Source organism: Oncorhynchus mykiss, chromosome 2 (assembly GCF_057628025.1).
Source record: "Oncorhynchus mykiss isolate SJ-2025 chromosome 2, ASM5762802v1, whole genome shotgun sequence".
NCBI classification, from domain to species: Eukaryota; Metazoa; Chordata; class Actinopteri; order Salmoniformes; family Salmonidae; genus Oncorhynchus; species Oncorhynchus mykiss.
Window position 1 is genome coordinate 15,256,234 of NC_143023.1, and position 27,961 is coordinate 15,284,194.

General features: G+C 45.9%; 2 protein-coding genes across 4 annotated transcripts in view; one reads left to right on the top strand and one right to left on the bottom strand.

Annotated features, from left to right (window-relative positions):
* cgna (cingulin a) overlaps positions 1-11,940 on the bottom strand; it is a 30,412-nt gene extending 18,472 nt beyond the window's left edge. Inside the window, exons 1-4 of one of the 3 annotated variants that reach the window (XM_036939385.2) lie at positions 11,886-11,940; positions 1,649-2,786; positions 1,447-1,511; positions 1,280-1,349 (exon numbers count right to left, since the gene is read on the bottom strand). In XM_036939385.2, the coding sequence (XP_036795280.2) occupies positions 1,280-1,349; positions 1,447-1,511; positions 1,649-2,785 (1,272 nt within the window). In that variant the 5' untranslated portion in view covers position 2,786; positions 11,886-11,940. Of the gene's footprint in view, positions 1-1,279; positions 1,350-1,446; positions 1,536-1,648; positions 2,787-11,698 lie in introns of all 3 variants that reach the window. The other 2 variants (XM_036939379.2, XM_036939394.2) reach the window with 2 other exon arrangements.
* Positions 11,941-12,701: 761 nt separating this feature from the next.
* LOC110536089 (SH2 domain-containing adapter protein E-like) lies at positions 12,702-21,456 on the top strand. The gene is made up of 6 exons (XM_036939430.2): positions 12,702-13,850; positions 16,346-16,472; positions 17,480-17,728; positions 17,995-18,319; positions 19,879-19,998; positions 20,396-21,456. The coding sequence occupies exons 1-6, from the start codon at positions 13,377-13,379 to the stop codon at positions 20,586-20,588; spliced, it is 1,488 nt and encodes a 495-aa protein (XP_036795325.1). The 5' UTR covers positions 12,702-13,376; the 3' UTR covers positions 20,589-21,456.
* Positions 21,457-27,961: the final 6,505 nt, after the last annotated feature.

The window sequence follows — 27,961 nt, forward strand, 5'->3', positions numbered from 1 at the left end:
AGCGCGCTAATAGCGTTTCAAACGTCACTCGCTCTGAGACTTGCAGTGGTTGTTTGCCTTGCTCTGCATGGGTAACGCTGCTTCGAGAGTGGCTGTTGTCGATGTGTTCCTGGTTCGAGCCCAGGGAGGAGCGAGGAGAGGGACGGAAGCTATACTGTTACACTGGCAATACTAAAGTGCCTATAAGAACATCCAATAGTCAAAGGTTACTGAAATACAAATGGTATAGATGGAAATAGTCCTATAATTCCTATAATAACTACAACCTAAAACTTCTTAACTGGGAATATTGAAGTCTCATGTTAAAAGGAACCACCAGCTTTCATATGTTCTCATGTTCTGAGTAAGGAACTTAAAGGTTAGCTTTCCTACATAGCACATATTGCACTTTTACTTTCTTCTCCAACACTTTGTTTTTGCATTATTTAAACCGAATTGAACATGTTTCATTTCTTACTTGAGGCTAAATTGATTTTATTGATGTATTATATTAAGTTAAAATAAGTGTTCATTCAGTATTGTTGTAATTGTCATTATTACAAATAAAATTTAAAAAATGTTTGGTCCTCCAGTAATCGGTATAGGCGTTGAAAAATCATAATCGGTCGACCTCTAGTCTGAGGTCATGAGCGCTCTGGAGCAGGTTTTCATCAAATATCTCTGTACTTTGCTCCGTTCATCTTTCCCTCAATCCGGACTAGTCTCCCAGTCACTGCCGCTGAAAAACATCCCCACAGAATGATGCTGCCACCACCACGCTTCACCGTAGGGATGGTGCCAGGTTTCCTCAAGACGTGAAGCTTGGCATTCAAGCCAAACAGGTTAATCTTGCTTTCATCAGACCAGAGAATCTTGTTTCTCATGGTCTGAGTCTTTAGGTGCCTTTTGGCAAACTCCAAGCAGGCCGTCGAGGAGTAGCTTCCGTCTGGCCACTCGACGCGATCCTGTCTTGGAGCTCTACGAACAATTCCTTTGACCTAACGGCTTGGTTTTTGCTCTGACATGCACTGTCAGCTGTGGGACCTTATATAGACAGGTGTGTGCCTTTCAATTTAATTTACCACAGGTGGACTCCAATCAAAGGGAAAGTGTCTGTATACTTATGTAAAAACAAAAATTCTAACAACCTGTTTTTCTTTGTAATTATGGGGTATTGTGTGTAGATTGCTGAGGAAAATGTTTTATTTAATCCATTTTAGAATAAGGCTGTAACATAACAAAAACGTGGAAGAAGTCAAGGGGTCTGAATACTTTCCGAAGGCACTGCATATTAAAGTACCTTGAGTCCCTGGATCTTCTGGAAGACCACCCTGACTTTGTGTCTGATGACGGAGTCCCTCTCACTAGTCCTGAGGGGTGAACAACAGGTCAAACACACATGGTCAGAAGGATGTTGATAACTGGACTGAATTAATGTTGAATGACACCGTAAGATAAATGCTGTACCCTTCTCTGAGGACGCTGTAGATGGTCTGCATGACCTGCTCCTCCTCACTGGTGACCTCTGAACTCTGAAGCAGAAGGTCAGGGGTCACCTTTAGACAGAGCTCAGTGTTAGTATGTTTTTAAACTTTATTGGAGGTATTGATAATGTACTAGCTAAGTATACTAGTTAGTAACCGCTCTCCCCTCCCGTCCAGTCTCTTACCAGCGGGTCTGTCCGATTGGCTGACGGCGTCTCCACAGCGACAAACCTCCCCGGCGGAGCCCGCTGATTGACTGGGTGGGGCGTTGCCTTGCTAACGGAGCCTTGGCCCTGCCCCAGGCTGCTGTGACTGGAGGAGGGAGGGGAGGAGTAGGGGTTGGGGGTGAGAGAGGGTGAAGGGGAGGAGTAGGGGTTGGGGGTGAGAGATGGTGAAGAGGAGGAGTAGGGGTTGGGGGCGAGGGAAGAGGAGATGGTGTCTCTAGGGTCCTCTGCTACAGGAGAGCGCCCCCTCTGTTGTTCTCTGGTACTGCTGCTGCCGTCAAACCTGCTGATCAGTCTGTTGACGGGGGTCTGGGGGTGGGGTTGTGCTGGGTAAGGAAGGCTCTGGGGGTGGGGTTGTGCTGGGTAAGGAAGGCTCTGGGGGTGGGGTTGTGCTGGGTAAGGAAGGCTCTGGGGGTGGGGGTGTGCTGGGTAAGGAAGGCTCTGGGGGTGGGGGTGTGCTGGGTAAGGAAGGCTCTGGGGGTGGGAGTGTGCCATGGTCAGGGGGGGCTGATCTGTTTGGGAAGGATGGAGGTCAGGGGCATACTGACTCCCCCCTCCCCTCCCCAGTGACCCATTGAGCCCGGACTGATACGACCCACACATTATATTCCTCCCCATACCCCCCTCCCTCACCCCTCCTCTATCCATTCTCTCTTCCGCAACCCCAATCCCTCCATCCAGGTTCCCATAGCTACCAGACCTCCCATCCCCTGGTGGTCTCCCAAATCCTCCTCCCCCCTCACTCTCCAGTAATGAACCATGTGAATGTGCCCTGCGTAACTCCCCTCCCTGCCCTCCTCCCCCCTCTCCCTCTCCCCCTCCCTCCTCTCGGTCTCTCCTGCGGGGCAGACTGCCGTAACCCGGGGGGTAGTGGGTACGGAGCTGCACCCCATACGAATCTCCCTTTGGGCCCCCGTCCTTCATAACCACATAGGGTTGTCCAGCGATGCCCTGGACCCTGACAGCCACCCCGTACTTAGAGGTGGAGGGGGGCTTGGATCTCAGCTGGGTCGAGGGGAGCCCCCCTCCTGAGTCGTTGATGAAGCGGATCTGAACCCCGTAGTCCACGGGGCTCTTCCGACCTGACGGAGTACTCATACTGGGGAGGGAGAGAGCGAGAGGGGACGGGGCGGAGGAGGAGAGACAGGGAAAGGGGAGAGAAAGTGGAGAGGGGGAAAGACAATATTAATACAGCTATTTTTAATACAGTTTATTGTTTACTCCATGTGTGACTGTTGTTGTCTGTTCACACTGCTATGCTTTATCTTGGCCAGTTCGCAGTTGTAAATGAGAACTTGTTCTCAACTAGCCTACCTAGTTAAATAAAGGTTAAATAAATAAAATTCCAAGTGTTATAATTTAAAGAAGTGAATGAGACAGCAGTAATTTATTGTTTTTTTTCCCAGGAAAGTACGTCAACTGAATATCTGACTGGTATGAATGTCATGCAGACACACAGAAAGAGGGTGGACTGTGTGTGTTTCTATTGGGTTTGCAAGTTACAAAGGTGTGTGAGAGAATGAGTCTCAGTGGAGTTGCTTTAGAATGGACTTTGTTCATAGTGACCTTCATTATTCATTAACCTGGAAACACACACACACCCTACCTCCCACTCTCTGGCTCCCCTTACGTGTACTCTCTTGCTCTCTCTCTTGACTTCCAGTTGGTTTAGTTTTTCCTCTTCTTTAGAAATCCCTGCCTAGGCCAGGCCAGCCCTGCCCAACCAGCACAGCAAAGGTGAGACTCCTTCCTCAATCTAGGATCTTTATTAGATCAATCAACTGTAATCACACATGATCCATAGCCAGTCCTTGTGAAGGATCCTCCCTCTGTTTCCCTCAGTAAGTCAACTCAGTCTCCCTCCCTCTACATGTCCCTTTGTCACTCGTCTTCATCAGATGTTTTTGTGTTGAAATGTCTCAGGAGTTCCCGCCTCCCTCTCTATGGTGACCTGTGCCACGTCAGCTCTCATCACTAGGTCATTACACTGCATGCCTCATTAACATGGTCAGCTCTCATCACTAGGTCATTACATTGCATGCCTCATTAACATGGTCAGCTGTCATCACTAGGTCATTACACTGCATGTCTCATTAGCATGTCTCCTTTGCACTTATAACCAACCAACTACAACACCAGGCACTAACCCAGTTACCACCCTCTCATTCTCTTCCTCTTTTACACACAGACAAACTTTCATTCTCCAGCTGCCTCCCTCACTGACACACAAAAACAGAGAGTACAGAGTTTTTCCTCTCTTATCAGTGTGTGTCATGGTTGTGATAACACCAATGTCAAGCTCTTGTTCCTGTGGATAGGAAGCCCTGCCCCCACACATGCCTGCACTCCTCATACACACTCTGGAATGAACTGTGTACAAGCAGGCCCACACGCACACAGGTGATCAGTGGTGTTGTAAAGAGCATCAGTGAAGACCTTGGTGCAGTTTATACATGGTGTCCAGTATAAATCAAAGCCCTCGCTATCAGGACGAGAGAGGAGACACACACACCCATCCCCTAGTCAGATTGACAGATTAACCTCAACCTCTTAGTAATTTTGTCATACTCATATAATATCTGTCTGTACTGTAATGATGATATGAGCATCCCCACCCCCAAACTACTTCCTATGGCTATGCTCATATCATTACAGTACAGACAGATACATGAGTATGACAAAATGACTAAGAGGTTGAGGTTAATTATGTCAATCTGACTAGGGGATGGGTGTGTGTTAGGCTTGGCAGAATTATCGTATAATGTTGTAACTGACAATTAAAGGACAATCTTGAACTAAAATAATCGTTATAATAAATACAATTTTAGTAGAAAGGGGATTCAACTTTATATTCAAGAAGATAGAAAAACGTATATTGCGTAAACTATTCTTAAATGAAGTGGGAAAGATTCTAATTATTTTACAAACAGGAAGGCACAGTCGGAAGGAGCAGGTTCATTTGTCTCATTCATTTTGGAGACAGGGGTGTCACCAAGCTGTGTGGTATTCATTAGGTATATCCTAACTAGAGGGCGTCCGATTAATCGGAATGGCCAATTAATTAGGGCCGATTTCAAGTTTTCATAACAATTGGTAATCGGCATTTTTGGAAACCGATCATGGCCGATTACATTGCACTCCACGAGGAGACTGGGTGGCAGGCTGACTACCTGTTATGCGAGTGCAGCAAGGAGACAAAGTAAGGTGCTACCTAGCATTAAACCTATCTTAAAATAATCACTAGTTAACTACACATGGTTGATGATATTACTAGTTTATCTAGCTTGTCCTGCGTTGCATATAATCGATGTGGTGCCTGTTCATTTATCATTGAATCACAGCCTACTTCGCCAAACGGGTGATTTAACAAGCGCATTCGTGGAAAAAGCACTGTCGTTGCACCAATGTGTACCTAACCATAAACAGCAACGCCTTTCTTAAAATCAATACACAAGTATATATTTTTAAACCTGCATATTTAGTTAATATTGCCTGCTAACATTAATTTATTTTAACTAGGGAAATTGTGTCACTTCTCTTGCGTTCTGTGCAACAGAGTCAGGGTATATGCAGCAGTTTGGGCCGCCTGGCTCGTTGAGAACTGTAAAGACTATTTCTTCCTAACAAAGACAGCCAACTTCGCCAAACGGGGGATGATTTAACAAAAGCGCATTTGCGGGAAAAAAAGCACAATTGTTGCACGAATGTACCTAGCCATAAACATCAATGCCTTTCTTAAAATCAATACACAGAAGTATATATTTTAAAACATGCATTTTAGTTCAAATTAATTCATGTTAGCAGGCAATATTAACTAGGGAAATTGTGTCACTTCTTTTGCATTCATTGCACACAGAGTCAGAGTATATGCAACAGTTTGGGCCGCCTGGCTCGTTGGAACTAATTTGCCAGAATTTTACATAATTATGACATAACATTTAAGGTTGTGCAATGTAACAGCAATATTTAGACTTATGGATGCCACCCGTTAGATAAAATACGGAACGGTTCCGTATTTCACTAAAAGGATAAACGTTTTGTTTTCAAAATTATAGTTTCCGGATTTGACCATATTAATGACCTAAGGTATTTCTGTGTATTATTATATTATAATTAAGTCTATGATTTGATATAGCAGTGATTGAGCGGTGGTAGGCAGCAGCAGGCTCATAAGCATTCTTTCAAACAGCACTTTCAGCGTGTCAGCAGCTCTTCGCAATGCTTCAAGCATTGCGCTGTTTATGACTTCAAGCCTATCAACTCCCGAGATTAGGCTGGCAATACTAAAGTGCCTATTTGAACATCCAATAGTCAAAGGTATATGAAATACAAATGGCAGAGAGAAATAGTTCTATAAAAACTACAACCTAAAACTTCTTACCTGGGAATATTGATGACTCATGTTAAAAGGAATCACCAGCTTTCATATGTTCTGAGCAAGGAACTTAAACGTTAGCTTTTTTACATGGCACATATTGCACTTTTACTTTCTCCAACACACTGTTTTTGCATTATTTACACCAAATCGAACATACTAAATTGATTTTATTGATGTATTATATTAAGTTTTTTTTTAAAAGTGTTTTTGTTCATTCAGTATTGTTGTAATTGACATTATGACAAATAAATATATAAATATACAAATCTGCAGATTAATCGGTAGCAGTTTTTTTTTTTTTTAAGTAAATCGGTATCGACGTTGAAAAATCATAATCGGTCGACCTCTAGTCCCAACTCATTTTTACAGATGCATCATAAGCTCAAAACATTTTGCAACAAAAATTACAATAACCGTGGCCATTTGCAGGACAATTAATCATAACCCAAAATGCCTTTGTCATTACAACTCCAGTGTGTGTACAGTTCAGCTCGTCACTTAGCACATCCCTCGCCCTAAGACAGACATCCAAAGCATGCCATTGAAAAAGCCACCCGTCACTGTACATTAGTGCAGACGACCGTAACACGCGCACACAGTCACACACACACACAGTCACACGCACCTCCTAATGGCCAAGTAGTGGTGAAGAGGTCCCAAAGCCAGCTACAAGTCAGGTCTTTCAGACAGAGGACAACAGAAAGCCTAGGATATTTATTTCAGATATACAGTGGGGCAAAAAAGTATTTAGTCAGCCACCAATTGTGCAAGTTCTCCCACTTAAAAAGATGAGAGGCCTGTAATTCACATTGTAGGATTTTTAATGAATTTATTTGCAAATTATGGTGGAAAATAAGTATTTGGTCACCTACAAACAAGCAAGATTTCTGGCTCTCACAGACCTGTACCTTCTTCTATAAGACGCTCCTCTGTCCTCCACTCGTTACCTGTATTAATGGCACCTGTTTGAACTTGTTATCAGTATAAAAGGCACCTGTCCACAACCTCAAACAGTCACACTCCAAACTCCACTATGGCCAAGACCAAAGAGCTGTCAAAGGACACCAGAAACAAAATTGTTGACCTGCACCAGGCTGGGAAGACTGAATCTGCAATAGGTAAGCAGCTTGGTTTGAAGAAATCAACTGTGGGAGCAATTTTTAGGAAATGGAAGACCACTGATAATCTCCCTTGATCTGGTGCTCCACGCAAGATCTCACCCCGTGGGGTCAAAATGATCACAAGAACGGTGAGAAAAAAATCCCAGAACCACACGGGGGGGGATCTAGTGAATGACCTGCAGAGAGCTGGGACCAAAGTAACAAAGCCTACCATCAGTAACACACTACGCCGCCAGGGACTCAAATCCTGCAGTGCCAGACGTGTCCCCCTGCTTAAGCCAGTACATGTCCAGGCCCGTCTGAAGTTTGCTAGAGAGCATTTGGATGATCCAGAAGAAGATTGGGAGAATGTCATATCGTCAGATGAAACCAAAATATAACTTTTTGGTAAAAACTCAACTCGTCGTGTTTGGAGAACAAAAAATGCTGAGTTGCATCCAAAGAACACCATACCTACTGTGAAGCATGGGGGTGGAAACATCATGCTTTGGGGCTGTTTTTCTGCAAAGGGACCAGGACGACTGATCCGTGTAAAGGAAAGAATGAATGGGGCCATGTATCGTGAGATTTTGAATGACAACCTCCTTCCATCAGCAAGGACATTGAAGATGAGACGTGGCTGGGTCTTTCAGCATGACAATGATCCCAAACACACCGCCCGGGCAACAAAGGAGTGGCTTCGTAAGAAGCATTTCAAGGTCCTGGAGTGGCCTAGCCAGTCTCCAGATCTCAACCCCATAGAAAATCTTTGGAGGGAGTTGAAAGTCCATGTTGCCCAGCAACAGCCCCAAAACATCACTGCTCTAGAGGAGATCTGCATGGAGGAGTGGGCCAAAATACCAGCAACAGTGTGTGAAAACCTTGTGAAGACTTACAGAAAACGTTTGACCTCTGTCATTGCCAACAAAGGGTATATTGAGTATTGAGATAAACTTTTGTTATTGACCAAGTACTTATTTTCCACCATAATTTGCAAATAAATTCATAACAAATCCTACAATGTGATTTTCTGGATTTTTTTTTCTCATTTTGTCTGTCATAGTTGAAGTGTACCTATGATGAAAATTACAGGCCTCTCATCTTTTTAAGTGGGAGAACTTGCACAATTGGTGGCTGACTAAATACTTTTTTGCCCCACTGTTGGTCAACAGATACAAAGGATCTTCAACATTAAGCCTTCTTTCTGCATGCAGAGGCTAATCATCCATAATCAGTTGTAGAAGGCTGAGTTTAAAGCAGTGTTTCTCAATCCCTGGTCCCTGGGAGTATGTTGCTGACCTCCTGAAAATTGATTTATTGCATTCTACAGTTTAATCTAGGCACTTGGCTATTCTAAGGAGGGAGGAGCATTGCTTGCCTGTCCCTGGTACTGAAACATATTGGGAAACACTGCTAGCTTGTGCGTGTGTGAGACAGAGGCTCAGTCTCAGCAGGGAGAACTGACAGTGAATAAGGACCAAACATAATAGGAACACAGGAGTGGACCCCAGTCATTTCCCTCTCCCTTTCTCTCTCATTCCACCTCCCTTTCTCTCTCCCCATCTTTCTGTGTCAGTGTGTCAAGCCACTTCCAACAGGCCAGTTCAGCTGCTAAGCAGTGAAAGGGGACAGTGGAGAGGAGATGGTAAGGGGAGACAGTCAGGGGACAGAGGGTGAGCCCATCCTATTGTCCAAACGATGTGGAGCAGAAAATGAGGGCAGAAACGCTGGGAACGCAACACTCTTCTCCCCCTGGCCCTCTCCAGCTCTCCCTCAGTCTGTCTGTCTGCCTCACTTATTTCACTGTTCTGCACCTGACCCTCCCTCCATCTCTTTAACTTGTCTATCACTCTAACCTCCCTTCGTCCCTCCATCCCTCCCTCCCATCCTAACCTCTCTCTATCCTTTGATATATCTTCCTAACCTCTATCCCTCCCTCCCTCACCTCTATCCCTCTAACCTGTCGCTATAACCTCCCTTCTTCCCTCCCCCTAACCTCTATCCCTCCCTCCCATCCTAACCTCTATCCTTCAATCCATCTTCCTAACCTCTATCCCTCCCTCACCTCTATCCCTCCCTCATCCATCTTCCTAACCTCTATCTCTCCAGACTTCCCTCCATCCCGCTAACCTCTCTCTATCCTGCCATCTCTCTCTAACCCTCCCCTGGGTTCTAAATCTCTGTCACTCTCTCTGGAGAGAAGCACACGAGGCAGCTGACCGGACCTGCAACAGAGATTGACTGTGGATACTTGTCTGAGGTTAAGACCAACAGGCTTCTGTTTAGCCAGTGCTTCACACTATGTACTTTAGAGAGATTAGGTAAAGGACGGTGCCCTGCAGCCTAACAACAGACTAACTACAGTGTGACCAGGTGAGGACTCTACAGTCCTCAGATTACGGACTCCCTTTAGGTGTCAGCATGCTTCAGTTCAGCTGGCGCCTAGCTGAGACCTTTGCTTGAAAAACAAGGGGGGTAAAAAACAGTAATAGTACTGTTTGTCCATTTTGAGATGTCGTAGCCAGTATACACTTCTTCAAAATAGTCTGAATTAATAACTCAAGTAATGTCATTAATTTTGACGTTTTTGCAGAGGAGATCTTAGAGGAAATAAAAATAAAATCTACATCTAAGATGTTTGGTGCAGTTGTCCTTCATCTCTCGTTGAATGACAACAAAAACTGTTGAAGAATCCCTACTGTTGACCAATCCCCGACGAAGGGGCGTAGACTTCGGCTATCCTCAAGAGAAAACGTGTGCCCGAACAGCTAAAACGAACAAAAGTTTAAAAAAATAAACATTTTAAGTCAAAATGTTGTCGTAATATATGCATAAACTCTTCCAAACTGTTTCAGCTGGGATGCATGCAGGCGCCTTTAGTGTCTCCTAACCCACCGGCTCTGCTCTCAAATTTAATTATCCCGCAGCTTGGAATTCTCAACCCCGAACCTACTTAGCCTCATCATGATACTGGACTGTACTCTACAACCAAGGCCTTGTCCCTGCATATAGGGCAGTGCTTCAGTGAAAGTACCTGAAAGAGGATGGCTTTACATGTGTGTGACTGTCTCCTTCTGTGGTGACACAAATAGATTACATATCATGACTGATGTTGGGCCCTATAAAATCTGGTTTATTTTTTGCCTGATTTCTCCATTTTGTTTTTCTAGGTTTCCATTTTTTCAAAGTTTATTCAGGTTCACTCAAAATCACACTTTAATAGAAAAACAAAAAATATTGTTCAAATATTGTTGAATTCCATTTTAGTGTCTAGATTCTGTGTTCCATCCACAACACAGATGTTTGTAGGGCCCTACTGATGACTGTCAGTCATTTTTTTTTGTTTACCTTTATTTAACTAGGCAAGTCAGTTAAGAACAAATTATTATTTTCAATGATGGCCTAGGAACAGTGGGTTTAACTGCCTGTTCAGGGGCAGAACGACAGATTAGTACCTTGTCAGCTCGGGGATTTGAATTTGCAACCTTTCGGTTACTAGTCCAACTCTCCCACCACTAGGCTACCCTCATGAGTGGCTGATGGCTGAAATACCAAAGACTTTCCACATTAATGCTGCTGTCATTAGAAAATGTAAATAACACACCAACTTGGGTCCCCAAGACAGTCCTTCAGTTAAGACTGTTTCCTTGGTGATTGGCAATTCATCCCATTCTTGACTTAAACCAGACCCTTTTCCACTCCTCTCACACTCAAACAACCAGCCATTTCTTCCTCTCTGAGTCTAATGGCACTCATTGGCATAACAAAGAAGACTTCAGTGTTGCCAAATAGAACACAAACACCAAATAGAAACACCTAATACACCCCTCCAGTCACCGATATTCCACACTGTGATGCTCATATCTTGCATCAGATATGAGACAACACCCTGGCCACTTGGCACTTTCTGTAGGCCACATGTCCATGAGTAATCACTGAATGTTGGCCAATAAAATGACAGAGAATGGTAAATCGCTTAAATAACTTACGTTGGGTCTCTTTTGAACAGAGTTCACTGGCTACATTAAATTCCTCAGTGTATGCGTCATAGTATCATCTAGCGTTAGCGAAACTTGGGAGAAAAGAGGCAGTGAGCAAAGTTGTTGAAGATGAGCTCCGAGAAAGCGTCAAATAACTGACATGTAAAAAGAGAATGTGTGACATTGACAGATGGGTACACTGACTGTACACATGGTTTAAAATGAGAATACCACTACGGGAGAGATCTAGACGAGGCAATGTAAAGATACACCTGCTCCGTGGCCTTCGAATTCTGAGTGACGTTACCCAGCACCGTTTCGCCATCATTAAAAGTAAACTTAGGGTAAGACACCAACAAGAGAGCAAGTTACCAAAGACGGAGCGGACAAATGTATTAGCTAGCTATGTGTCTGTATTGCGCAAGTCAACCAGCTAGAGCTAGCAAGCTAACCCCAAGCTACTGTCATAACTAGCTAGTTAATTTAGCTGTTTGGGTTAGTTCGCTAGCTAGCTTGCTAACTAGAGCGAACTAAACAACATCCAGAAACATACCTGCTATTTGGTCAAAGTAGTACAATTTATCAATTTATTTTCGACTTTCGAGTCCTCTTCTGTTGTTTTACTTGGTGTTAATACAGATAATGTTTAAATCTGACAGAAAATACTTCCGAAAGAGCAGAGCATATCCATAATTCGAGACAGACAGATAAATTCGTTAAATGCAGCTCCAACCTGTTACCTTTGTGACCGATGCCAGACGAGCCGCCTAGCCCCGCTAGAGGGAATACAGGTATTGGTTGAGCACATAGCAGTAGGCGGTGCTCTAGACAGCGCCCGCTTCGAATATTTGTGAGTCTGTCTGTCAATCTGTGATAAATTGACTCAGGGGAGAGGTCTTTCAGTGGTCTACATAAATAGAAATAAAAAACTTTGTGAATGAAAATGCCTAGTGCTGTGTTTGTTATAATAAAATGTTTTAACTGCTAAGAAAGAGGTACGCTAATGCAGAAACAAACGAAACGCATCACAATTTGTGGCATTAATCCGTTTGCGCTCCTCAAATTCCAACAGTCCCATACCAAACAGACCAGTCAGTGTCTCGGCAGGGGAATGGGTAACCGTTCCACTTGATCTACCAGATCCCCAGCAGAGGGCGCCCTTAGCACACATTATTACAGATTATTGGCAATTAGGACAGAGGCCTATGGGACAGTTTATTCTACTAATTTGAATCAACCACTGAAATAGCCATTCGACTCTTTTCCCTACAGAAAATTCTCAACACAAATTACATATTTTCTTATTTTGAAAACATATTTGTTCACACTCATTGTGGTGCCAAAACCTGTGAATTCAAGCAGTGTTCATATTTTTGGATGACATGTTTAATTGCAGCCTATTGTGTTGCACACACCAATTTCAAACAATGTAGGTTAATATTGACTATGTTGATTAATAAATATTGACTATGTTGTAATACGGCTGTGATGACAACTTTTTTTTTTATCATCAATTGAGAAATGCGTTGCCAAAGCTGCCCTGTCTCCTCCCTGTTAGTGAGGCGTTCTTTGACCATTCTGTTGTAGGCTACTCCACCACCACACCCATTTCCCAACTCCACCAAACTCTTTCTCTCACACACGCACTTCTCTCTCCAGCACTCAGCTTTGACAGCCCGCTCCATACACCAGTAGCTCCGGGAATGGGATCATCATTAGTGAGTGCGAAGAAAAACTTCCAGTTCTTCCGATTCTACGCTCTCCAAAGACTACTCTTCAAACTGCGGGGATAGCTTCGAGATAAAGCGATAGCGACTGTCAGAAATATATATTACAGGCGTTATAAGTTGATGAAAGGAGAGGTAACTTTACGCACTGTGGAACGACAAAGCGAAGTGGGTCAAGCGACAAATGGGGTGAAGTTTGGAGTTTAAATTATATGAGAACATTTACTACTGAATTTATGGGGTAGAAATCATTTGTAATAATTTTTTGAAATACATTAACATCACAAAGGGGGTAATTCGGATAAAATATCAGGCGCGCGGCGCGTAAACGTAGACCTATGTGTTCGTGGATGAATGTGCTTGGAAAGTTTTATGTAGTCTAACCAACTATTCTCTGTGACTCGATTGCGGATGATTTATAAACATTAAGACTAAGTAGGCCTAAGAGAGTGTGTTTTGAGCCAAAGCTAGAAACCAAAAAACTGCCACGGATCGTAACCAGCAATGGCAAAGTGGTTTAGTTCCGCCATCAATCTGAAGAACGGGACCGAACGTGTCCGCTCTGCCTCGGAGTCCGGCACTCAACCCCGAACCAGACACGGGTTAACACCGGGGACCAGTCTGAAGGGGAACCGGGTCAAGGAAAGTGCTGGAGGGATGGGCTCTATACTGACCGGAAGAAACCGGAAAAACTCGGCCATCGAACTGGGTCGGAACGGCTCGGGTACTGGCGGGAACTCGTTTAAGGACGGTAAGATCTGGGACAGTCTCATCCCTGGGAAGAGTAGGAAGAATTCCAAGCTCGAGGTGGGGCCATCTGAGGAGCATCGGCCCACCAGGACATCCAGTTTGGCGCATGCGTGCATCAGCAGGATGATCAAAGTGGACAAACAGGACAAGGGTCCCAAACATAGCGGTACAGGTGAACAGGTGGGATCCGAAAACGAGAGGGGGAAGTTGGACATCAAAACAACGATGGTGAGTGGCGCAGATTTGGTACCGACATCTTTGTCAACAGTGTTAGATTGAACAAACAAAAATGAAAAAGGCATTTAGTAGTAATGATATGCTATAATGCTATAATTAGCCCTACAGTGTTATTAGGCTTACTGTAATTCACATTTGATCTTGTTGTTTATTGTCATATGTGTATGGAAGCTCGTTCCCGCCACCGAAGTTATGAGATAGTTAGTCATAATTACTTAATAGCATGTGGTGTATGGCCAATGTACCATGGTGAACTGTAGTATGGTCTGATATACTACGGTTTTCAGCCAATCAACATTCGGGACTCGAACCAACAGGTTTATAAAATGAAATAATGCACGCCCTAGAATGCCCTTCAAGCCAATCAGAAACATGTATTCGACAACGCCATGGTATAACTCATGTTTTGACGATGTTTGAGCTGCTTCTGAAAGCAAAAGTCGAATTGAAAACATTATTGGCATTGTTGATTTAGATTTTCATAATGGCTATGATGGGAATGGTATCAATTTAGTAAACTTGCTAGCTTCTTCAGTGGATGTTGAACACATTTCTAGCAGTAAATGTATTAAATTATAGCCATGGTATGAAAGGGATAATCAACTCGGGGCTCTATACGTTCTCTGGAAAATAATGTAACTCCGTTGTGGAACGCTAGTGCGTCGTGGAACACACTTTCCACGTTGTTCATTATTTTCCATACAACGCATGGCCCCACGTCGATTATCCCTTACATACGTAAAATAAGTCATAATTATGAGATAGTAAATCCGAATAATGAGATACTACGTCATAATTATAAGGTAGTCATTCATTATTATGAGATATGTAAGTTATAATTATGAGATAATAAGTCTGGATCATGGACATTGAATAGTCCTGCAGGTCACGACCCCTTTTAAAAGGGAAATCTGTGATTCAAACAATAACAAAGCCTACTCCCCGCCACTTAATTGGTAAACAGCTGAGGAATGGGGCAGGAGAAATGTAACCACTCTTAAATACATAGATGCAAGGACTCTCACAAACAGATGTAGGATCTTCATTTGATCCTGTATGCTACAGCAGGAATAGAATCCTGCAGCAACAGGAAATGTGAATTATTATGTGGATTATAATTCATGGCCATTTTTTGTAGGGGTTGATACAGTTTTAATTATGGCAAATCAAGTCTGTTATTCATTAATTGAATTAAACAGGCACCAACTCACAAAAAACAAAACTCTTCAGTCCATTAATTTGGAACAATATCACCACAAACTCACTCTCTCTCTCTCTCTCTCTCTCTCTCTCTCTCTCTCTCTCTCTCTCTCTCTCTCTCTCTCTCACACACACACAGACACACATACACACACACACACACACACGCACACACACACACACACACACACACAATCTGTGATTCACGTAATACAGATCGCCTAAACATATCTCCTAATAATGACTTACTATCTCAGAATTCTGACTTAGTATCTCCTAATAATGACTTACTATCTCAGAATTCTGACTTAGTATCTCCTAATAATGACTTACTATCTCAGAATTCTGACTTAGTATCGCAATATTATTACTTACTATCTCATGATTATGACATACTGTCTCATAATAATGACTTACTATCTCATTACAATGACTTACTATCTCATTACAATGACTTACTATCTCAGAGTCAGATTTTTTTAAAAGTGGGTGGTGGGAACGAGCTTCCATACATATATGTGTGCACTGATATAAAGAAAGAACTGTAGCTTGGAGAGCTCAGTCTCTCTCTCCCACCTCAGCCTTTGTCTCTACTTCTCCCTCCCCCTCCTGTCTCTCTTTCCTCACCACACAATGCACTGTGCTTTTATAACCCGCTGCATTCATGCCACAGCGCTCGGGACCAGCCGTACAAAAAACACACAATGAGACCTAACCTCTTTCCCCAGTCTGTCTTCCTGTGTCCCTTCCCCTCCTGTTCCCTAACTGCTGTCACCCTCACACACAGACACAGACACACATAGACACAGACACACACACAGACACAGACACACACAGACACACACAGACACACACACACACACACACACACACACACACACACACACACACACACACACACACACACACAATACCTCTTTCTCCTCCTATATTTCTTCCCCTAGTGAAGGCTATGTTTGAGGCATCATCTAACACTGTGGAGACTGTAGCTCTCCCACAAGTAGCTCAGATCACTGTGGCGCCGCTTTGATGAAGATCATACAGGCAGTCAGACAGACACGTAAACACTCAACACACAGAGCCATGGGAGGGAAGACACACACAGAGCACAGAGCAGGGGAGATTCCCCAAGAAACATTCCCAGTTCGTCAAGGGGACGTCTCCATACCAACTAGACTGTTACAGGTTAATTACATAGGTTATTGCAGTTACTCTGGCAGAAGGCCTACAGTATAGTACTATGAAGGGTAGGTAGAGCATTTAACAACTTCTCTCCCACTGTGTAGCTAATTATTCTGGAGGACTATGCTGACCCGTTTGACGCAGAGAAAACGAGAGAGCAGAGGGAGGCGGAGAGGGAGGGAGAGAACGATGGATACATGGAGCCCTATGACGCCCAGGTTATCATCACAGGTCAGTAAGGTCAGGGGTCAGATCTTGTCCTGGAGAGCTACAGGGAGTCCAAGCTTTTGTTCCAGCACAGCGCTGATACACACTGGCTTAGTTAATCAACGAATCAGGGCTGGAGTTAGTGCTGGGCTGGAACAAAAGCCTGCACCCCCTGCAGCTCTCCAGAATCAAGGTTGTAGACTGCTGCTGTTAAAAGGTTTTTAAAGGATCGGACTAGAACGAGACCCTCCGCTCTCTCTCCCCTGACTTCCTCCCTACTGGCGGTTGCTATGGGAATGGTGTTGTGCTGCGACAGTGGGTGCAGCTTCCTCTTGGATTTCCTGTCTCCTGCCTCTGTTTCCTTTACCCCATTCTCTGGAAAGGAAGTTACCTCCAGTTTCTTCCCCCCACCCCTTCCATTTTACTTTACTTTTGTGTGAAAAGAACCAAAAGACCCCCATCTCCCATCCCCCTCCTCCTGGTCTCACCCAATCACTTCCCAGAATTCAGGAAGAGGTCTGTTCTGTCATCCATTCAGGCTCTGTGTTGACCTTTCTTCCCGTAGCTCCATTGTTTAGTCACACAATAGCCCAGACACACAGGCTACCTGACGGCCTCCACAGACATGTCTGACCACATCACAAGCTACTAAGCTATGTGTTATACTCTTAGAAATAGGGGTTCCAAAAGGTTTCTTCGGCTGTCCCCATAGGCTGTCCCCATTGGTTCCAGGTAGAACCTTTCTTGATCCAGGCAGTACTATTTTGGGTTCCATGTAGAACCCTCTGTGTAAAATGTTCTACCTGGAACCAAAAAGGGTTCTTCTAAAGGTTTTCCTATGTGGATACCCGAATAACCCTTTTAGGTTCTAGATGGCATAGTTTTTTCTGACAGTCTACAACTGAACAATGGATCACAATCATGTCACATTAGCAGTAACGTTGGAATGGCAGAGTTGAGGGTTTGATATCCACATGGGTCAAACAGGCCTACCAAATAATGACCATGTTATTTTTATTATGACATTGTAGGTATTCGTAGGCGGGGCTCCAAGGACCTGCTGAAGGTGTGTGTGCTGCTTCCCAAGGGAGATGGAGAAGGGGGCAAGCCCGCACCCCCCCACATCTACGACACTCCCTACGAGGGGCTGCTGGAGACAGATGGGGAGGCAGGAGGGGTGTGGATCCCTGTGACACGGCCGGAGTCAGACCCTCGCCCCCCTGGAGAGTATGAACTACCCTGGGAGTGGAGGAAGGAGGACATCGTCAGAGCACTGACAGGTAGATATGTTTTCCAGAGGGAGGGAGGTAAAGGGAGGGAAGGAGGGCGGTAAAGGGTGGGAAGGAGGAAGGTAAAGGGAGGGAAGGAGGGAGATAGAGGGAGGGAAGGAGGGAGGTAAAGGGAGGGAAGGAGGGAGATAGAGGGAGGGAAGGAGAGGGAACATATTGGGTACAACAACGATACACAAACATACACAGTTCTCTCTCTCTCTCTCTCTCTCTCTCTCTCTCTCTCTCTCTCTCTCTCTCTCTCTCTCGCTCTCCAGCCCAGTTTAAGAAGGGAATGAGCAGTTTGCCCCCTAAAGAGGAACCTCCTCCACCCATCAGACAGCAGACTCTCAGTCATCAGCAGACCCTCAGACAGAAGACCTGGAACAAGAAAGTCCTCGTCCCCTCTCCCTCCTCCCCTACTTCCCCCATTCTCAAACTCTCTCCTCCCTCACCACTCTCTCATTCCTCTCCCCCCTCTCCCACCTCTCACTCTTTTCCCACTCCCAAACTTTCCCCATCCTCTTCTCCTCCCTCCACCACCTCCACACCCAACGCAGAGACAGCCAAAGTGGACCCCACCCTGCCCCTGGAGAAACAGAGGTACGGGAAGAGGAGAGGGAGAAGGGAGAGGCTGGATGGGGGGGATTGAGATACACTATATATACAGCAGTATGTGGACTTAAATTAGTGGATTCGGCTATTTCAGCCACACCTGTTGCTGTCAGCTGTATACATTTGAGCACAAAGCCATGCAATCTCCATATAGACAAACATTGGCAGTAGAATGGCTTACTCAGTTACTTTCAAATGTTATTGGTCACATACACATATTTAGCAGATGTTATTGCAGGTGTAGTGAAATGCTTGTGTTCCTAGCTCCAATAGTGCAGTAGAATCTAACAATTCACAACAATACACACAAATCTCAAAGTAAAGAATGGAATTAATAAATATATAAATATTAGGACGAGCAATGTCAGAGTGGCGTTGACTAAAATACAATAGAATACAGTATATACATAAGTGATGAGTAAAGCAGTATGTCAACATTATTAAAGTGACCAGTGATTCCATGACTGTGTACATAGGGCAGCAGCCTCTAAGGTGCAGCGTTGAGTAACCAGGTGGTAACCGGCTAGTCATAGGATGCCACCTTTCCAACAAGTCAGTTCGTCAAATTTCTACCCTGCTACAGCTGGTCAACTGTAAGTGCTGTTATTATGAAGTGGAAACGTCTAGGAGCAAAAACGGCGTAGCCGTGAAGTGGTAGGCCATGCAAGCTGAAGTGATGTAGTGCGTAACGCCTAAAAATATACCTGTCCTCGGTTGCAACACTCACTACTGAGTTCCAAACTGCCTGTGGAAGCTACATCAGCACAAGAACGGTTTGTGGACTCTGGAGCAATGGAAACGTGTTCTCTGTAGTAATGAATCACGCTTCACCATCTGTCAGTCCAACGGACAAATCTTGGTTTGGCGGATGCCAGGAGAACGCTACCTGCCCGAATGCATAGTGCCAACTATAAAGTTTGGTGTTGGAGGAATAATGTTCTGGGACTGTTTTTCATGGTTCCGGCTAGGCCCCTTTAGTTCCAGTGAAGGGAAAGCTTAACACTACAGCATACAATGACATTCTAGACGATTCTGTGCTTCCAACTTTGTGGCAACAGTTTGGGGAAGGCCCTTTCCTGTTTCAGCATGACAATGCCCCTGTGCACAAAGCAAAGTCCATACAGAAATGGTTTGTCGAGATCCGTGTGGAAGAACTCGACTGGCCTGCACAGTGCCCTGACCCCAACCCCATCTAACACCTTTGGGATGAATTAGAACAGCAACTGCAAGCCAGGCCTAATTGCCCAACATCAGTGCCCAACCTCACTAATGGCCTTGTGTCTGAATGGAAGCAAGTCCCCGCAGCAATGTCCTAACATCTAGTGGAAAGCCTTCCCAGAAGAGTGAAGGCTGTTAAAGCAGTAAAGGGGGGACCAACTCCATATTAATGCCCATGATTTTGGAATGAGATGTTTGATGAGCCGGTTTACAATATGACATTCATCCTCATCCATTCTACTGCTCTGAAGCTCTAAACATTGTATGTATGTTTATTTCTCCCTCTCTTTCACCTCATTCCTCTCTTCTCCCCTCTCCCCCTCCTCTAGCTGGTACCATGGCAGTGTGAGTCGCCAGCAGGCAGAGGCTCAGCTCCAGCGCTGCAGGGATGCCAGCTTCCTGGTTAGAGACAGCGAATCAGGGACCAGCAAATACTCCATCGCGCTCAAGTTAGTGTGTTTCTGTGTGTTACACTTCTCACTCTTCAGTGAGCACTCATCATTAACCGCTATACACACCACAGACATGGAGGGTGAGCAGCATGTGTTGGAATAACTAAGCCCCTAACCCTTTGCTACAGTACAGACATCCAGACTAGCCTCTAGTTATGTAGCTATAGTTCCACATCTCCCCCTGTTACTGAAGTAATATGGTCCCTCTCTCTCTCTCTCTCTCTCTCTCTCCCTCCCTCTCTCCCTCCCCTCTCTCTCTCTCATTCTTTCTCTCTGTCTCTGTCTCTCTCTCTCTGTCTCTCTCACTCTCTCCCCCCCCCTCTCTCTCTCTCTCTCTTTTTCTCTCTCTCCCTCCCCCCCCCCCCCCCTCTCTCGCTCTCTCTCTCTCTCCCAGGACCAGTCAGTGTTGTGTCCATATCATCGTGGCCCAGACTAAGGGCAGTAAGGGTCTGGGTTATACTCTGGACCAGAGTAGCTGTGTGTTCAACAGTATACCAGAGGTGGTGCATCACTACTGTACACACAGACTGCCCTTCACTGGAGCTGAACACATGACCCTGCAACACCCTGTCCCCAGGCCACACTGAACACACACTGAACACACACACACACCACTGCAAAGGAGTAGCAGGTCTCACCCAAACAGCCTGAGAGGTACAGTATCATCTTGAGTTTCTCCAATGCACAGCCTAGTGGTCAAACCCTCACACTGCATAGCACAGAGAACGTTTCAGGAGGGAATAATGTTCTGTACTATGTATGATGTCATGTTTCATATGGGCCCCAGAAAGAGTGGCTGATGCTTTTGCAGCGGCTAATGGGGAGCCTGATAAATACCAAATGCCAAATGTTCAGCTAGTTAGCCTAAGTACCTGTATGTGTCGTGTGCTCTGGGTAATATTAGGCCTCATTGATTTGATAGCTGTCTGTATTATCATCAGACACATACAGTATGGTGCCTGTTAGACAGAAAGAAGTATGATCTGTTTTTGATGTGAATGTATTTGCACATGTGATGGTTTCTGCAATGACCCAGGCTTGTTACTGTAATATCCCAGCCTTGTTACTGTAATAGCCCAGGCTTGTTACTGTAATATCCCAGTCTTGTTACTGAAATAACCCAGGCTTGTTACTGTAATAGCCATGGAGCCAAAGCTTGGAATTGTAATATCCCAGGCTTGTTACTGTAATAACCAAGGGTGTTACTGTAATATCCCAGGCTTGTTAATGTAATAACCCAGTTTTGTTACTGTAATAACCTGGGCTTGTTACTGTAATAACCCAGGCTTGTTACTGAAATAACCCAGGCTTGTTACTGTAATAACCCAGGATCTTTACTGCAATAACCCAGTCTTGTTACTGTAATAACCAAGGGTGTTACTGTAATAACCCAGACTTGTTGTACAATTCATGAAATACTGTAATGTTGCCTGGAATAAAGTGAATGTGCATTTAGTTTCTTCTGTTTTTTAAATAAAGGCAATTTAATAATTATGACACAGACACACAAACTTGAAAATAAACTTGAAAATAAAAGAGAGCCGCACACTCTAGGAGCTCAGATGCAAACAGACACACACACAAACACACACATGCACACACGCGCACACACACACAAACACACACACACATGTACACACACAAGCACACAGACGTGCGCGCACACACAGATCAGAACAGAAACACATATGACTTGGGTGATGATTGGCCCGTGATGAGAGTGAGAAGCTAACTACAGGATGTGTGAGCTGAGCTCCTCTTTAACCGCAGAGCCATTGACCTGGGTAGTGAATCAATTAGAGTTAGACACTACACAGGAACATACACAGAGAAAGAGAGAGAAACACACACTTACAAATGTACAGGCACACCTCACATTTACACCATGCACACATAAGTTGAGTACACACAAAACCACTCTCATTCACATGGTAGGCTTTTTAAAAAGCCACAAACAACAATATTTTTTTTAAAATAATAAGCTTCATCACACGTGTCCACCAGACGAGCTAAAGGACTTCTATTGTGCTTCGAGGCAAGCAACACTGAAGCATGCATGAGAGCACCAGCTGTTCCGTACAACAGTGTGATCATGATCTCCTTAGCCGATGTGAGTAAGACCTTTAACAGGTCCACATTCGCAGGGCCAGACGGATTACCAGGACGTGCTCACAGCTCAGAGTTCAACACCATAGTGCCCTCAAAGCTCATCACTAAGCTAAGGACCCTGGGACTAAACACCTCCCTCTGCAACTGGATCCTGGACTTCCTGCCCCCAAGTGGTAAGGGTAGGCAACAACACATCTGCCATGCTGATCCTCAACACGGGCCTCTTGGGTGCGTGCTTAGTCCCCTCCTGGACCACTATTGTTTTCACTATATATAATACCTCTTGGTGATGTCATTCGGAAACATAATGTTAACTTTCACTGCTATGCAGACGATACACAGCAGTACATTTTGATGAAACATGGTGAAGCCCCAAAATTGCCCCCCAAGGAAGCCTGTGTTGCAGACATAAGGAACTCAGACAAAACAGAGATGCTAATTTTAGGTCTCAAGAAACAAAGAGATCTTCTGTTAGATCTGACAATTAATCTTGATGGTGGTATAGTCGTCTCAAATAAAACTGTGTGTCACACCCTGATCAGTTTCACCTGTCCTTATTATTCCCTCCAACCCCTCCAGGTGTCACTTGGTACAGTATCCCTGGTGTATTTATCCCTGGGTTTCCTGTCTCTCTGTGCCAGTTCGTCTTGTATGTTCCAAATCAACCATAGTGTTTTTCCCGTGCTCTTGCCTTTTCTATTCTCTTTTACTAGTCCTCCCGGTTTTGACCCTTGCCTGTTTTTTGGACTCTGTACCCGTCTGCCTGACCATTCTTCCTGCTCTGACCGTGAGTCTGCCAGCCACACTGTACCTCCTGGACTCGACGTCACGACCAAGGGTTCAAGGCTATCATGGAGCGAATCAGTGAGTTAGGTCATAGGCAGCCTGCCACCTCCGAGACCACCCAACCATCCAGTAATCTGTCTACTATCGGTGGTGGGTTTGTACAGCCTACCGCGGCTCCTCCGGAGCGATATCCTGGGGATCCTGGAACCTGCCAGGGTTTCTTAATGCTCCCTTATTTTTGAGCTGCAGCCATCTTCGTTCTCTTCGGACCGGTCAAAGATACTGTATATTATTACGCTAATGTCAGGAAGGGCGCTCTCCTGGGCTACGGCAGTTCGGGAGCAACAATCCACCATTTGTTGTCATCTGGAGGATTTCATGGCAGAGGGGAGGAAGGTATTCGATTCTCCGGTATCCGGGAGAGAGGCGGCCAGTAAACTTCTTGAATTACGTCAAAACTCCCGTAGTGTGGCAGACTACAAGGTTGATTTTTGCACGTTGGCTGCCGAGAGTGCCTGGAATCTGGAGTCTCTTTTCGATACCGTTCTTCACAGATTATCTGAGGTGGTAAAAGATGAGCTAGCTGCTCGGGAACTACCGGTGGACCTCAACTCCCTCATCGCCGTCACCATTAGAATTGATGGACGCCTAAGGAAAAGCAGGAGTGAGAGGAGGTCTAGTCTCGGGCACACTCGTTCATCCACTATGGCTCGCTCACCTTTGAAAATCATCAACGATCATCAACGATCAATTCACCTTCGTGAATCATCAATGACGGGTGAATTGGATACTCCTGAGCCTATGCAATTGGGACGAGCTAGGTTATCGGTTGGGGATCGCTCACATAGGCTGAGTTCAAACTGTTGTCTGTACTGTGGAGGGGCAGGACATTATATAGCTAGCTACCTGCCCTGTTAGGAAACCCTTGTCTTTGGTGAGCCAGACTGGGAGTTCACTAATTCCTCATCACTCGCACACCTATTTTTGTGCTTTTGCTGTGGGGAGACACATCTAAGTCTCTCCGAGGGCTCATTGACTCTGGGGCTGATGAAAGTTTTATGGATGCTACTAATGTTTCTGAGCTTGATATTCCCACTCAACCTCTCTCGGTTCCCATGGATGCTAGGGCACTGGACGGCTGCTCAATAGGTAGAGTCACCCATAGTACTGTGCCCGTTCATATACAGGTTTGAGGTAACCACAGTGAGACCATACAGTTCCTCCTCATTGCATCTCCATGTTCCGGTTGTCTTGGGATTTTCATGGATCCAAAAACACAACCCTTTTATTGACTGGACCTGTCTTCACTGTCTTCAAGCTGCACAGCCTTCCCCGAGACGTCTTCCTCAGGACGTTAGCAAGGCTTTGGATGTTTCTGCCATTCCCACTGAATACCATGACCTCCTTGAAGTTTTCAGTAAGGCACATGCTACTTCCCTCCCCCCGCACCGTCCTTATGATTGTGCCATTGATCTTCTCCCAGGCACCACACCACCTCGGGGTCGGCTATATTCTCTATCCGGGCCGGAGACCAAGTCTCTGGCTACTGGGGCCGTCCGTCCGTCCGTCTGCATCTCCTGCCGTTTCAGGGGTTTTCTTTGTGGAGAAGAAGGCCCGTGCATTGACTACCGGGGACTTAATGACATTACGGTTAAAAATCGGCACCCCACTCCTCTCCTCGGCTTTTGAAACTCTCCAGGGGGCCACCATTTTTTCCAAGTTGGACCTTCGGAATGCCTACCACCTGGTTCGGATACGTGAAGGGGAAAACAGACTTCAACACAGCCAGCGGACACCAGCTCCCGCTACCACATTGGGCAGAGGGTATGGCTGTCCACATGGGACCTTCCCCTTCAGGTAGAGTCCTGAAAACTATCCCCCCCATTTCACTGGTCCCTTTCCCATCTCTAGAGTCCTTAGTTCCACTGCTGTCCATCTCTTGTTACCCCGTACCCTCTGTATTCACCCTACGTTCCATGTGTCTAGGATTAAGCCCGTGTCTCACTGTCCTTTGTCTTCTGTTCCCAGGCCCCCCACCCATCCCCCGTGTCATTGATGGCCATCCGGCATACACGGTGAGACTCCTGAGTGTTTGACCAAGGGGCAGGGTTTTCCAGTACCTGGTTGACTGGGAGGATTACGGCCCGGAGGAGAGGTGCTGGGTTTCCGCTAGAGACATCCTGGATCCAGCCCTCATCACCAACTTCTACCGCCGACACCCAGGTTAACCAGGTATGCGCCCTAGAGAGGGGGGTGGGGGTACTGTCACACCCTGATCAGTTTCACCTGTCCTTGTTATTGTCTCCACGCCCGCCAGGTGTCTGTAACGATCTTCGTCTTCATCGGATGAGGAGTAGGAAGGATCGGACCAAAACGCAGCATGGTAAGTGTCCATGATATTTATTATCACAGAACACGAAAATACAAAGTAACAAAGTGAATATAAGAAATGAAAATCGAAACAGTCCTGAAAGGTGAAAACACAAAACAGGAAACACCACCCCATAAACACCAGGTGGGAAAAGGCTACCAAAGTAGGGTTCTCAATCAGAGACAACGATAGACAGCTGTCTCTGATTGGGAACCATACCAGGCCAAACACATAGAAAAGAAAACATAGAAAAAAAAACATAGAATGCCCACCCCAACTCACGCCCCGACCAAACCAAAATAGAGATAAAAAAGGAACTAAGGTCAGGGCGTGACAGTACCCCCCCAAAGGTGCGGACTCCGGCCGCAAAACCTAAACCCATAGGGGAGGGTCTGGGTGGTTATCTATCCGCGGTGGCGGCTCTGGCACGGGACGTGGACCCCACTCCACCTTAGTCTTGGACCACTCTGGGGTCGGCGGCGAGGGTCGCCGCTCCAGAGGCGTGGCCCTTGTAGCGGGCCCCGAATATGAGGGTGACTCTGGCAGCGCCGGACAGGCGGGCGGCTCTGGCGGCTCCGGACTGGCGGGCGGCTCTGGCGGCTCCGGACTGGCGGGTGGCTCTGGCGGCTCCAGACTGGCGGGCGGCTCTGGCGGCTCTGGACTGGTGGGCGGCTCTGGCGCCCCCCCCGGACTGACTGGCGGCTCCGGACTGACGGGCGGCTCTGGACTGACGGGCGGCTCTGGTGGCTCCGGACTGACGAGCGGCTCTGGCGGCTCCGGACTGACGGGCATCTCTGACGGCTCCGGACAGGAGGGAGTCTCTGGAGGGTCCGGACTTTCCTCCCGGTTTTGACCCTTGCCTGTTTTCTGGACTCTGTACCTGTCTGCCTGACCATTCTGCCTGCCTTGCCCTTGAGCCTGCCTGCCACACTGTACCTCCTGGAGTCTGAACTGGTTTTTACTTTTTGCCTGTCCACGACCATTCTCTTGCCTACCCTTTTGGATATAATAAATATCAAAGACTCAAATAATTTGCCTTCCGTGTCTGCATCTTAGTCTCGCCTTGTGCCCTTATACTGTGAAGGACCTCTGCGTTATTCTGGACCCTGATCTCTGTTTTGATGAACATATCAAGACTATTTCAAGGACAGCTTTTTTTGCATCTATGTAACATTGTAAAAATCAGAACCTTTTTGTCCAAAAATTATGCAGAAAAGTTAACCCATGCTTTTGTCAATTCTAGATTAGACTATCGCAATGCTCTACATTCCGGCTACGCGGATAAAGCACTAAATAAACTTCCGTTAATGCTAAACACGGCTGCTAGAACTTGACTAGAACCAAACAATGTGATCATATTGCTCAAGTGCTAGCCTCTCTACACTGGCTTCCTGTTAAGGCTAGGGCTGATTTCAATGTTTTACTGCTAATTTACAAAGCATTACATGGGCTTGCTCCTACCTATCTCTCCGATTTGGTCCTGCCGTACATACCTACACGTACGCTACGGTCACAAAACGCAGGCCTCCTTATTGTCCGTAGAATTTCTAAGCAAACAGCTGGAGGCAGGACTTTCTCCTACAGAGCTCCATTTTTATTGAATGGTCTGCCTATCCATGTGAGAGAAGCAGACTCGGTCTCGACCTTTAAGTCTTTATTGAAGACTCATCTCTTCACTAGGTCCTATGATTGAGTCTAGTCTGACCCAGGAGTGTGAAGGTTAACGAAAATGCACTGGAGCAACAAACCGCCCTTGCTGTCTCTGCCTGGCCGGTTCCCCTCTTTCCACGGGGATTCTCTGCCTCTAACCCTATTACATGGGCTGAGTCACTGGCTTACTGGTACTCTTCCATGCCGTCCCTAGGAGGGGTGCGTCGACTCACTGACGTGATCTTCCTGTCCGGGTTGGCGCCCCCCTTGGGTTCGTGCCGTGGGGAGACCTTCGTGGGCCTTGTCTCAGGGTAGTAAGTTCGTGTTTTGAAGGTATCCCTCTAGTGGTGTGGGGACTGTGCTTTGGCAAAGTGGGTGGGGTTATATCCTGCCTGGTTGGCCCTGTCTGGGGGTATTGTCGGACGGGGCCACAGTGTCTCCTACCCCTCCTGTCTCAGCCTCCAGTATTTATGCTGCAATAGTTTATGTGTCGGGGGGCTAGGGTCAGTCTGTTATATCTGGAGTGTTTCTCCTGTCTTATTCTGTGTCTTGTGTGAATCTAAGTATGCTCCCTCTAATTTCTCTCTCTCCCGCCCTGGGACCATGCCTCAGGACTACCTGGCCTGATGACTCCTTGCTGTCCCCAGTCCACCTGTTCGTGTTGCTGCTCCAGTTTCAACTGTTCTGCCTGCAGCTATGGAACCCTGACCTGTTCACTGAATGTGCTACCTTGTCCCGGGCCTGCTGTTTTTTCGATTCTCTCTCTCTACCACACCTGCTGTCTCTAACTCTGAATGATCAGCTATGAAAAACCAATTGCCATTTACTCCTGAGATGCTGACCTGTTGCACCCTCTACAACCACTGTGATTATTATTTGACCCTGCTGGTCATCTAGGAACGTTTGACCATCTTGGCCATGCACTGTTATAATCTCCACCCGGCACAGCCAGAAGAGGACTGGCCACTCCTCAGAGCTAGGTTTCTTTCTAGGCTCCTGCCTTTCTAGGGAGTTTTTCCTAGCCACTGTGCTTCTACATCTGCA

Excerpts from the sequence above, each read along its gene's own strand:
- LOC110536089 (XM_036939430.2), top strand. The coding sequence starts at position 13,377 with ATGGCAAAGTGGTTTAGTTCCGCCATCAATCTGAAGAACGGGACCGAA. Across the intron at positions 16,473-17,479 it reads CGCCCAGGTTATCATCACAG|GTATTCGTAGGCGGGGCTCC; the intron begins GTCAGTAAGGTC and ends ATGACATTGTAG. Across the intron at positions 17,729-17,994 it reads CATCGTCAGAGCACTGACAG|CCCAGTTTAAGAAGGGAATG; the intron begins GTAGATATGTTT and ends CTCGCTCTCCAG.